The sequence below is a fragment of the Microcaecilia unicolor genome, chromosome 1 (assembly GCF_901765095.1).
Source record: "Microcaecilia unicolor chromosome 1, aMicUni1.1, whole genome shotgun sequence".
In the NCBI taxonomy this organism is placed as follows: Eukaryota; Metazoa; Chordata; class Amphibia; order Gymnophiona; family Siphonopidae; genus Microcaecilia; species Microcaecilia unicolor.
This window is the reverse complement of record NC_044031.1, coordinates 96923858-96937640: the sequence shown is the minus strand read 5'-3', so window position 1 is coordinate 96937640 and position 13783 is coordinate 96923858. Positions and strand designations below refer to the sequence as shown.

The following is a 13783-nucleotide window of genomic DNA, read 5'->3' as shown; positions in this document are numbered from 1 at the left end:
TGGTAAGTACCTTCACTTTTAGGGTCTCCTTCACGTTCTCTCTTTCCTCTTCCAGGTACTCCTCCTCCAGCAGGCTTCCCAGGCACCAGGTTCCCCTCTCTTCTCCCCTGCTCCTCAGGAGGTACTGTTTATATAGGGCTTCTAATAGCCCACCACACCCCTTCTAGGCACCTCCTCCCAGAGTCCAGAGCCTTCTGGGTGCCCTTCTCTTAACAGGGAACCTCTGCTGCAGATACTCCCTGGTCCCCATGCTCAGGCCTTAGCTGGAGCTCCCTCTGCTGGCCCCTTCAGGTCATTACCCGGATGTCCCAATTGGAGCTCCCCCTAGGGACCATATCATGGCATTTTCCTCATTTCTTGTAGGAGAGCGCCCCCTAGCGGCCTCCTCAGGGTAGGGCAACCACTGTGTTTATCACAATGTATATATTCAATGGTGCTGAATATAGGTATAACTTTATATGGATACGTTATTTGTATAAGTTAAATGGTTGCCATCCTGCTGGAAATCTATCTTCTTGACTTCAGCCAAGGTCATGGAAAAAGGATATAGTGTGACTTGCTCAAGGTAACATAAAGAGACATAAGAAGAGTCTTCATCTCATGTTCTTGAATTTCTACTGAATCAAAGTCCACTAGACTATTCCTCTTCCTAATTAAAAAAAAATCTTAAAAAAAAGTCTTTTAAAAATATCTGAATGTTTCAAAAATTTATGTACACATGATATAAATGAATTATATTGTATGTATATACAGAAAGAGGCCAAAAAAAAGACAACAAGGAAAGCAGCCAAGGATAAGAAAGAGAGTATGCCTGAATCTATTCACGCTGGAGAGTAAGTGATAACAAGATAATGATACTATTAACTTAATGTATATGAAAAGGTAGAGCATACTGTGTACTAAATAAATGTTAACACACGGTGAAACGGCTGAACTAGCAGAAGTCTGAAATTTGTGAGCATTAGCACAGCAACAATGTTTATTTTCTTTATTGTCTCTCATTTCTCCTCAGCCATTCAGTCCATAGAGCCAAGATAAGACTCCCTGTTTAGATTTAAGATTTAAGTATTTGGCCTTTCTGGGAAGTCTGTTTATCTGGAAAATGTCTTTAAGATACTCATGAGACATGAAAGAAAACTGACAAATTAAGGGAGTCTTTTACTAAGGTGCGCTAGTGTTTTTAGTATGCGCTAATAATAGGTGTGCGCGAAATACTAGAGATGCCAGTGTATTCCTGTGGGCGTCTCTAGCGTTTAGTGCGCGCCTTAGTAAAAGACCCCCTAAGGGATAATCAGGTTAATACCACGTTTTCTTGGTTTACTGTTGTTTAACTTTCAACAGTTTTATTGATGACTGTGCCAAATAACATATCAAACAGTATTAGATTACTTAAGTTTCAGTGTTCAACAGTATGCAATAATACCAATAATAGTGATAAACATCAGTTAATTAACATTCCCTCTCCCCCCCCCCCCAAAACCCAACCTCCTCTTCCCCCCTCCTATTATCCCTTCTCACTCCCTCCCGAACCCTCCCCTCTATTGAACTTCTTTCCTCTTCCCCCCCAAACCCCACCATAAGGAGCTTAATTATATTGATTATAATGATGAGATCCTACTGTTGTCTCTATTGATTAGTAATCTTTTTCTGCGGCCAATGGATCCCCCAGTTGGTTAATAACAAAACTATGAGCTCGGGGTGCAAGTACCTGTATGTAGCTTTTCCAAGTCAAATAGAACTCTTTTTGTCTTTTAAATTTCTGGTGAACATCTCTTAGTTCCATTAACAGTAAAGCATGCAATCAATTACGCCATTGCCAATAGTTGGGAGCTTCTTGTTTGACCCAATTAACTAGTATGCATTTTTTCCCGATTAACAGAGCTTTGTAAATTAACAAGTTGTGGTGAACAGCACCGGTCCCCAGTAGGACATCCATCCCCAATAAGATCTTTTCTGGCAGCAGCGGTATACGGTTATTTGATATATATATATCCCAGAAATCTAATTATTTTCTCCCAGAAGCTCTTTATCTCTGGACAATCCCAAATAGCATGATAAAAGGTGCATTGAGATCCCCCACACTTATCACATTGTGGTGAGTCTACCCCACCCATTAGGTGCAGTCTCAGTTTAGAAGTATATGCTCTAAATATTGCTCTTCCCTGACTACTGTTGTTTAATTGATCTCCTTGTCTTGTTTCACTCTCCCTATTTATTTTGTGGTCTAAGAAAGAGAAAGATTGTATATAATTCATTTATCTAGTTGAGATTGTTTTCTTATAATATTGTATTAATTAACGTACAGTCATCTGTTTGCAAGTGACCCTTGTAAAATGAAAAATTATAAATAAATGATTAAAAAAAAAAAAAAAAGACCCCCTAAGGGTCCAGTTTCCTAACATGTACTAAGGATAATATGTATTAACACCAGTTTAATGCACATCAATATTGTGTTACCTTTAACACAGATGTGCATTATTCTACATTATCCATAATACAGATTTCATGCAGGCTTATGCATAAAAAGTAATAAGCTGCATTGCTAGTAAAATAGCTTATTAATATTAAAATATGGTTAACACTGATCTAAGACAGGAGCGGAAGGAGGGGTCTTCAGAACTAAAAGCCTGCACTTTAGGGTAAATAGGATGAGGGTAGAGATCAAAGGCTAAGGGTTGGGGATGGCGTATGAAGGAAGAGGGGTGGTAATTGGAGAAAAATCTGGCTTGAATAAATAATAGCACAACTCTTCATGTATAGTCATTATTCTAATTAAGATAAGAGGATTGTTTTCATCAGAGTTTTTATTACGCTTAATTAGTTTCTGAGAAGCAAATGCTAAATAAATGACACATTATAGCATATAACCTTGTCTCTTTATATTCATGTAATATCCATAGTACCTTAATGTTATAATTAAACAATTCTATTATACTAAGATGCAGATAGCAGTCCAGCAGTGAGAGGGGGTGCTATCCAGTCTTTTACATTGAGTGTCACATGTATGAATACCTCCCAGTTGATGAGAGGCTATATGTGTGTGTTCTATGCAAAGAACTCCTAGAGCTCAGAGAACGAGTCCATTCTCTTCAGGCTAGAGTATCAGACTTGGAGGAGCTGAGGGAGACAGACAGGTACATAGCGGAGGCCTATAGGGACATTGTAGAGAAGTCCCACCTTCAGCCTGGCTGCCCCTGTGCTGCCTTGGAGGAGGAAGGTCTCCTAAAAGGAGAGCATCACTCTGGTGAAGTTGGAAATAATCTTGTAGCCGGGACCAGCCTACCAGGGGATGCAATATCCTCTCGCGCTGAGGATGTGTCTCCAGGAGCTTCTGCCCTGGAGGGAAGGGTTAGGAAGGCTGTTGTAGTTGGTGATTTGATTATTAGACATGTAGATAGTTGTGTGGCTGGTGGACATGAGGATCGCTTGGTCACTTGCCTACCTGGTGCGAAGGTGGCGGACCTCATGCGGCACCTAGATAAGATTTTAGACAGTGCTGGGAAGGAGCTGGCTGTCTTGGTACATGTAGGTACCAATGAAATAGGAAAATGTGGGAGGGAGGTTCTAGAAGCCAAATGTAGACTTCTAGGTAGAAAGTTGAAATCCAGATCTGCCAGGGAAGCATTTTCAGAAATGCTCCCTGTTCCACATGCAGAACCCAGATTCTCAATGCGTGGATGAGGTGATGGTGCAGGGAGCAGGGTTTTAGATTTGTTAGGAACTGGGTAACATTCTGGGGAAGGAGGAGCGTATTCCGAAAGGATGGGCTCAACCTTAACCGTGGTGGGACCAGGCTGCTGGCATCGGCATTTAAAAAGGAGATAGAGTAGCTTTTAAACTAGAAACTGGGGGAGGGCCGACAGTTGCTCAAAAGCACATGGTTCAGAATAAAGTATCTTTCAAAGATATCACGAGGACAGGGAAGATAGGGCATCCTGATAACGAGGTTGCAATAGAGACCATAGTAGACCAGGTTTCTGTAAATAAAACTACTACTACTACTATTTAGCATTTCTATAGCGCTACAAAGCGTACGCAGCGCTGCACAAACATAGAAGACAGATTTTCAAGATTGCACATTATCACTGTCAACTGCTGAGCAAGATGTAAATAGGAACAACAAACATGGTTTGAAATGTCTGTATGCAAATGCCAGAAGCCTAAGAAATAAGATGGGAGAGTTAGAATATATTGCACTAAATGAAAAGATAGATATAATAGGCATCTCTGAGATCTGGTGGAAGGAGGATAACCAGTGGGACACTGTCATACCAGGATACAAATTATATCGCAGTGATAGGGTGGATTGAATTGGTGGAGGGGTAGCATTGTATGTTAGGGTGGGCCTTGAATCGAATAGATTAAAAATTCTGCAGGACACAAAACACAACTTGGAATCGCTATGGATTGAAATTCCTTGTGTTAAGGGAAAAAGGATAGTGATAGGAGTGTGCTACGGTCCACCTGGCTAGGATGAACAGACAGATACAGAAATGTTATCAGAAATTAGAGAGGCTAACAAACTGGGGAACACAATAATAATGGGTGATTTCAATTACCCCGATATTGACTGGGTAAATATAACATCAGGGCATGCTAGGGAAGTAAAATTCCTTGACAAAATCAAAGACTGCTTTATGGAGCAGCTGGTACAGGAGCCAACAGGAAGAGGAAAAATTCTAGACCTAGTCCTTAGTGGAGAGCATGATCTAGGACAGGAGGAGGTAATGATGCTGGGGCCGCTTGATAACAGTGATCATAACATGATTTAATATAAGTTCTGGAGCAAGTATGCATAGGAAATCCAATACGTTAGCATTTAACTTTCAAAAAGGAAACTTGATCTTTCCGCTGCTTTTGACACTGTCGATCACAGCATACTCCTCGATATCCTGTCCTCACTTGGATTCCAGGGCTCTGTCCTTTCCTGGTTCTCTTCCTACCTCTTCCTCTGCACCTTTAGTGTTCACTCTGGTGGATCCTCTTCTACTTCTATCCCTCTGCCTGTTGGCGTACCTCAGGGTTCTGTTCTTGGTCCCCTCCTCTTTTCTATTTACACTTCTTTCCATGGTTCATTAATCTCATCCCATGGCTTTTCCTACCATCTCTATGCTGATGACTCCCAAATCTACCTTTCTACCCCTGATATCTCACCTTGCATCCAAACCAAAGTTTCAGTGTGCTTGTCTGACATTGCTGTCTGGATGTCTCAACGCCACCTGAAATTAAACATGACCAAAACCGAGCTTCTCATTTTTCCCCCCAAACCCACCTCCCCACTCCCCCCGTTTTCTATTTCTGTTGATGGCTCTCTCATTCTCCCTGTTTCCTCAGCTCGAAACCTTGGGGTCATCTTTGACTCTTCTGTTTGCTTCTCTGCTCATATCCAGCAGATCGCAAAGACCTGTCATTTCTTTCTTTACAACATCCTTAAAATCCGCCCCTTTCTTTCCGAGCACTCTACCAAAACCCTCGTCCACACGCTTGTCACCTCTCGTTTAGACTACTGCAATCTGCTTCTTGCTGGCCTCCCACTTAGTCACCTCTCCCCTCTCCAGTCGGTTCAAAACTCTGCTGCCCGTCTCATCTTCCGCCAGGGTCGCTTTACTCATACTACCGCTCTCCTCAAGTCGCTTCACTGGCTCCCTATCCGTTTTCGCATCCTGTTCAAACTTCTTCTACTAACCTATAAATGTACTCACTCTGCTGCTCCCCAGTATCTCTCCACACTCATCCTTCCCTATACCCCTTCCCGTGCACTCCGCTCCATGGGTAAATCCTTTGTATCTGTTCCCTTCTCCACTACTGCCAACTCCAGACTTCGCGCCTTCTGTCTCGCTGCACCCTACGCCTGGAATAAACTTCCTGAGCCCCTACGTCTTGCCCCATCCTTGGCCACCTTTAAATCTAGACTGAAAGCCCACCTCTTTAACATTGCTTTTGACTCGTAACCACTTGTAACCACTCGCCTCCACCTACCCTCCTCTCCTCCTTCCTGTACACATTAATTGATGTGATTACTTTATTTTTTGTCTATTAGATTGTAAGCTCTTTGAGCAGGGACTGTCTTTCTTCTATGTTTGTGCAGCGCTGAGTACGCCTTGTAGCGCTATAGAAATGCTAAATAGTAGTAGTAGTAGTAAAATGAGAAGAATGATGAAAAAAAACTTAGAGAAGCAGCCGCAAAAGTTAAAAATTTACACTGAGTATGAATGCTGTTCAAAAATACCATTCTGGAAGCCCAGTCCAAATATATTCCATGTATTAAAAAAGGAGGAAGGAAGAACAAACAACAGCCTGCATGGTTAAAAAAATGAGGTGAAGGAAGCTATTAGAGCTAAAAGACAGTCCTTCAGAATAAGGAAGAAGGATCCGACGAACAATAACACGAAACAGCGTAAGCAATGACAAGTCAAATGCAAAGCGCTGATAAGGAAGAGAGACTTTGAAAAGAAGATTGCGTTGGAGGCAAAAACGCATAGTAAAAACTTTTTTAGGTATCTTAAAAGCAGGAAGCCGGCAAAAGAATTGATTGGACCACTAGATGACTGAGGGGTAAAAGGGGCAATCAGGGAAGACAAGTCATAACAGAGAGCTTGAATGAAATCTTTGCTTTGGTCTTCACCGAGGAAGATGTGGAAGAGATACTGATGCCAGAAATGGTATTCAGTGCTGACAAGTCAGAGAAATTGACCTGGAAGATGTAATGGAGCAGTTTGACAAATTGAAGAGTAGTAAACTGCTTAGACCAGATGGTATACATCCCAGAGTATTGATAGAACTAAAAATTGAACTTGCAAAACTATTATTAGTTATATTGTGATAAACACAGTGGTTGCCCTGCCCTGAGGAGGCCACTAGGGGGCGCTCTCCTACAAGAAATAGGGAAAATGTCATGATATGGTCCCTAGAGGGAGCTCCAATTGGGGACATCAGGGTAATGACCTGAAGGGGCCAGCAGAGGGAGCTCCAGCTAAGGCCTGAACACGGGGACCAGGGAGTATCTGTAGCAGAGGTTCCCTATTAAGAGAAGGACACCCAGAAGGCTCTGGACTCTTCCGGAACTGGGAGGAGGTGCCTAGAAGGGGTGTGGTGGGCTAGTCACAGCCCTATATAAACAGAACCTCCTGAGGAGCTAAAGGGAGACGAGATGAGAGCCTGGAAAGCTTGCTGGAGGAGGAGTACCGGGAATATGGAAGAGAGAGAAAAGGAGACTCTAAAAGTCTAGGAAGGTACTTACCAGACCAGGTTGTTGATGGACGTGAATTGTTTAAAATGAACTAACAGCCATGGGGTGGAGGATAGGACCATAAGGTTAATGAGAGTGAAGAAGGTCCTATCCAGGGGTGGTGGCTGTTTTACCCTGAGACCCCTGTCTCCCAAAGTAAAGAGGCTCAGGGTATTTGCAAGTGAATGATAATGGGAAAGAAGTTGGTCCCCCACAAGACTGAATCCAAGTACTAATGAATTGAATTTGCATTTGTTGACTGCCTAATTTGCATATTAACAAAGGCTGGAGAATCCAAGTTAGAGTCCCTGGGAAGGTGCAGTGGGTCATTGTCCGTGAACCAGAGGAGTGACCGGGGCGCACTGGATCTACTGCTTTTTTTTTTTTTTATTTATCTTTATTAACAATAATACAAGACATAACTCTACAAAATCAGATATTTTCAAGTGGTGAACACCTCAAACAGAAGTTAAACATCACTAAACAGCCGTGAGCTACTTCACTACAATGATACATTAAAGCGTCACTCTCGCATTAACTTTTTCTTGTATACAACACCCCCCCTCAACACACATAACACTCGTATCTCTCCACATTACTACTACTACTTAACATTTCTAAAGCACTACTAGGGTTACGCAGCGCTGTACAATTTAACTGGAAGGACAGTCCCTGCTCGAAGAGCTTACAATCTAAAAGATCTAACATACCACCCCACCACTCACTCCATCATGCGCTCCCCTCCCCTAAATCCCTATCCCCCAACCTCTCCCCCCTGCCCCTACTGTCTTCTACATGAATAACTTCCTTTGGAAGTATTTCTTCTTTGAGTCTGCACCAAATAGATGCATATTGCCTGTTAAGTGTTTTTGGAGAGCGGTCATAGATCGAGTGTTCATACTGGGCGATTTCAATTACTCTTGCTACCCAGCCCGAGTATGGAGCATCGTCTTCAGCTATCCAGAACTGTAGTATGACTTTTTTAACTGCCAACACTGACATGTACATAAATCTTCTCTCAGGATACGAGAACCCCTGTTTAGACAGGTCTGACTGGTCCCCCAACAGCAACGCCGGGTAGGACCACTCCACCGTCCTTTGTAAAACTTTATTGAGAGTGTCAAAGACCCTGTTCCACAGAGTCAACTTGGGGCATTCTAGAAAATTGTGGACAAATGTACCCACGCCCGCCCGACACCTCTGACACCTATCTGTATCCCAGAGCTTCATCACCTTCCCTTGCTCGCGTGTAATATACGTTCTGTGTAATAATTTGTACTGGGTTTCTTGCCAATCTGCAGATTTAACCATGTCATAAAGTGTTGTGTAAAGGAGACCAAACTGTGAGGGAGAATAATGTGTGCCCAGCTCCTCATTCCACCTTGTGATGCCGCCCATTAACTCTCCCTCTGGGATAGTCTTTTTCACCACTTTATACCAATTGGACAGCCTATTCCCTGCATGTGGCATGCCCTGAACCAGCTTATCCAGCCCCCCATATGTCCAAGTCTCCCTGTACTTCGCCCTCATCTGCTGCCAATAATGTCTTGCTTGCAAGTAATTTATCAATTGTTTATTGGGGATCTGCCATTTCTCTCGTGCTTGGGAAAAGGACATGAAATTGTCCTCTTCTGCGTGAAGCATATGACCTATGGTGCTACATTCTCCTCGTGCCTACTTCTGAATAACCGACGGGCCCAGACCTGCCCATCGTTGAAAAGGTGAAGCATATGGACTGCGTGCCTGTTTAGACCTCCACCAACTCCAAGCCATGCGCATTGGCCTACGAAAGGTAAATTGCCAGTTCAGTTTGGTCCCCACGCCTGGGGGCGTATGTAGGGTGAACACCATCCCTCCCACCAATCTGTCGGAGTAAACTTCGACTGCCCGGATATCCCTTCAAACACTATTCTCATCAGTGCTGCTACATTGTACAACAAGTCCGGCAAATTAAGACCCCCTCTCACCCTACTGCTGATTAAGGTATAATGACCTATCCGGGATCTCTTTTGTCTCCAGATGAATGCCCGTATTAAAGACCTAAACAATCTCTCATCCTTTCTTTTAACCCATATAGGCATGGCCTGCAATGGATACAATAACTTTGGGAACAGAATCATCTTAGCCAGGGCCACCCTGCCCATTAGGGAAACCGGGAGATCCTTCCATCTTAGACATATTTGTTTAATTTTTTTCTATCTGGTCTAGTATGTTCCTTTTAGACATCACCTCCGGGTTCGTACTAAGATAAATACCCAGATACCGCATCGGATGCTTTACCGGAGGTATGGATAAACGCTCAAACTCTGATGTACTGTATGTGTTTTTTAAGTGAGGGGAAGAAGCTCCGACTTAGTACAATTAACTTGTAGACCTGATATTTCCCCAAAGTCTTTAACTATTGATAATGCTTTCTCTAAATGTAATGGAGCATCTGCTAAATATAATAGAATGTCATCCGCAAACAGGTTTATACGGATCTCCTTGCCCCCTACCTGGAGCCCTCTGATCTGATTACATTGTCGAATCTTGATCGCTAGTGGCTCTATAGCTAGAAGAAATAACAAGGGTGACATAGGACACCCCTGTCTTGTACCTCTCTTCAATTCAAACCTCTCTGTCAAATTATTGTTAACTAAGAGGCGTGCCCTTGGTGTTGTATACATTACCCAAATCCACTCTGTAAACCTACCCTGCAACCCATACTTCTCCATGACCCAAAATAAATATTGCCATGATATACTATTGAATGCTTTTTCCACGTCCAGTCCAGTGATGGCTTCTTTTCCCCCCCTCCCTCTATATGCATGAAAGGCTGCTAGAGCCCGCGCGAGATTCATCGAAGCATACCTACCAGGTATAAATCCTACCTAGTCCTCATGAATCACGCTCGGGAAAAAAGCATTCATTCGCTTTGCTAATATGTTTGCTAATAGCTTTACATCTTGATTAAGTAGGGATATGGGATGGTAAGACCCCACCTGTGAAGGATCCTTCCCCGGCTTGGGTAACAATATGATATGTGCTAAATTTTGGTGAAGTCCCCCTCCTTCATGTGCTAAACTATTATACATACCGGCCATCGGTTTTGCCACTACATCCAACAGTATTTTATAATATTCTGGACCGTACCCATTGGGCCCCGGAGCTTTCATCAGCTTAAGGGTCTTTATACCCATTCTCACCTCTTGATCAGATATTGGCCTACTCATGCTGTCCGCTTGGGCTTGAGTGAACTTAGGAATTAAAATATCTCTAAAAAAAGCGTCCCTTTGCCTTTCATCTAAATCCCTTTCTCCGTATAATGCTTGATAATACTGAACAAATTGCTGTTGTGTATGTTTTTCCTGGTGATATTGTCTCCCCTCTCCATCTGTAATAGAAGTGATGACCTGCCTTTTTTTATATGGGCGCACTAAATTGGCCATTATCTTTCCCGCTTTACTTCCCCAATTAAACAGTTTAAATCTTTGATAGTAAATGTCTCTCTCTCTCTGCTCTCTTGGTGAGCTGTTGGTCTGTTTGCTTGCGTAGTCCCACTAACCTTTCCTTTATAGAGGTATCCAGACGGCCCACATGCTGTCTCCGAAGGATCTGGTATTCTTGTGATAATTTAAATAACTCAGCCTTTGCTTTTTTTTTCCTACTCGCTGTATAGGCCAATATATGTCCCCGCATTACCACTTTAGATGACTCCCAATAGGTAACTGCATCCACATCTGGGGTCTCATTATGGGCTTGATAGTCTAACCATTTTTCTCTTAGGGATGTTTGAAAAGCTGTATCATTATATAATGTAGGTGAAAATTTCCACACCTTCTCTGCCCCCTCTTCAGTATAAGAGATAGCGAAATTGCCGAATGATCTGACAGGACATTATCAACAATGTGTTCGTCTTTTGCCAGTGAGAATACAGAAGACGAGATTAGGAGGTATGCATGGGGACAGGGTGGGAGGGTGGGGGTGGGTAGGAGGTATGCATGGGGACATCAAAGCATATCATTGATATTCTAACAGGATGGGTGTGGATAGGGGAGGGGTGATCAACAGAGACTTACAGCTTTATGGTTTATAATGGGCTAGGAAACCCAGATCCTTGTTAAGTCCTTTCTGTTGGGTGTTCCTAGCCCATTATAAACCATAAAGCTATAAGTCTCTGTTGATCACCCCTCCCCTCACCTATCCACACCCATCCTGTTAGAATATCAATGATATGCTTTGATGTCCCCATGCATACCTCCTACCCACCCCACCCTCCCACCCTGTCAGACTGTCATAGTAATGCTTGAATGTTTTCACTTATATACACTGTCAGCTAGCACATTTGCTTATTTCCGATCTGACGAAGAAGGGCAACCTTCGAAAGCTAATCAAGAAATGTATTAAGTTATGTCCAATAAAAAAGGTATCATCTTATTTTCTTTTCCATGTTTTATTTTGTTTGATTTCTATTGATAATCTGTCATGGAGAAAATTAATGGTTTGGATATTAATCAAGTTAGTTTCCATATGGATTTTAGGATCGTCAGTATCTTCCCTTGTATAGATCTCAATAAATCAGTATTGATTGTGCTACCAAACCTGTTGAGTACATTGAACATGCTGAATCACACCACTTTACTCAACAAGCACCGACAGCTAGACCTGGCTTGGAATTTATTCCTTTCTTTTGGTTACTGTAAACGTAGTAAGGACAAATTAGGCCCCTAGTTGACCTTCAGACATAGAAGCGACCAGTTATAAATGTATCCTCCACTTGATTTGGATCTGGGAAAGAGCTTGAGAGCTGTTGACCTGAAAGTAAAAAACAAACAAAAACAACTGTACATGCCAAAGTCAATCCACTTGAGCTTTTACATTTTTATCAGTTTTAGCTTTAATACCTCAATTAATTAAAACTGTTTTAAAATTACAGGCAAGATGTAGAGGAACATCAGAAAGTGTTGGAAGAATTAGTAATGGCACAGGTAATTTACTAAGGACAAAAAACAGTAGGTAGTTGTCTGGTTCATACTGATATTTGTATTTTCTGTAAAGCTTTGCTACTTTGCTGTATACTAAAACTGCATATTTTAAATCTGTTTTAGTAGTCTTCCTGCCCATTTTCAACATGTGAACAGAGTGCTCTGTGTTTTCTTTATATAAGGGTGTATGCTAACAGGTATCATCACCTTTGGACAGTGTTCTGGGATATATAGAAGATGTTCCATTTGAGGGCTTCAATCATGCTTGTGCCACTTCAGACAGTGTGCACTGACTCTTAATTAAAAGTAGCCCAAGGCATTCCTGTAATTGAGGAATGATGTCAGGACTACTTTGTAAAGCAAGAGAGATTTAGAGAAGCTCATATTTAGAAAGAAACACTCAAAATTCACAAAGGAAAATATATGCATATGCTGGTCTTACTATATGAAATTGCACAGGTCTACAAAGAAACCTCAGGACTGTACAGCTACAAAAACATTTACAATTTTATTGTGCCTATGCAGAAAGATCTATTCTATCTTATAACAACAAGCACTGAAATATAATGTGACACGTTGGATGTTACTGATTGTTAGACAACATAACTTTGATAGATTTTTTAAAATTGAGCCAATTGTTCAGCCACACAATTCTAAAGGCAGTTGCTTATTGGACTTGTTTCTAAGCTGGTTTGCACTGTGCCCTTTGCTGTTGCTGGGGAGGATGAAAACTTCTACCCTTTTACCAGATGCTGTCTGATTTTCAGCAGTACCAAGCATTCAAAGCCACAGCAGAGTGACATGTGACATTATAGGTTCACTGCTGAAAGGGTGTGACAAAGGGGCATTCCTCTTTGTGTGCCTCTTTGTGTATGCCTCAGGGATATAGGAACATATAGAGGTATAGGAAAACAGAGAATGCTTGGGGTGGTGGAATTGTGGGAAGATGACTAGTGTGTTTATTGAAAGGATATATCATCAGAAGAGGAAATAAGAAGAAATTAAGTATATTTATGGGAGGGAGACAAGTGAGGCATAGGGGGAGTTTGGTGTCTGGTTATGGTACCCCTATAAGTTTGTCTATCTTGGTAGTAAATGGAATGGAATGCACCGGTGGGGAACTAGTTGGAGTCATGTGTAAGGGAGATTATTAAGCACAGCAAAAGCACAGTCATAAGTACATAAGTACATAAGTAGTGCCATACTGGGAAAGACCAAAGGTCCATCTAGCCCAGCATCCTGTCACCGACAGTGGCCAATCCAGGTCAAGGGCACCTGGCACGCTCCCCAAACGTAAAAACATTCCAGACAAGTTGTACCTAAAAATGAGGAATTTTTCCAGTCCATTTAATAGCGGTCTATGGACTTGTCCTTTAGGAATCTATCTAACCCCTTTTTAAACTCCGTCAAGCTAACCGCCCGTACCACGTTCTCCGGCAATGAATTCCAGAGTCTAATTACACGTTGGGTGAAGAAAAATTTTCTCCGATTCGTTTTAAATTTACCACACTGTAGCTTCAACTCATGCCCTCTAGTCCTAGTATTTTTGGATAGCGTGAACAGTCGCTTCACATCCACCCGATCCATTCCA

The 13783-nt window shown here is 42.2% G+C and overlaps 1 protein-coding gene across 1 annotated transcript in view; it reads left to right on the top strand.

The window, feature by feature from the left end:
* The window catches only part of CCDC7 (coiled-coil domain containing 7), a 184681-nt gene that overhangs the window by 151824 nt on the left and 19074 nt on the right, over positions 1-13783 (top strand). Inside the window, exon 10 of the mRNA XM_030200375.1 lies at positions 12144-12195. Coding sequence (XP_030056235.1) covers positions 12144-12195 — 52 coding nt within the window. The remainder of the gene's footprint in view (positions 1-12143; positions 12196-13783) is intronic.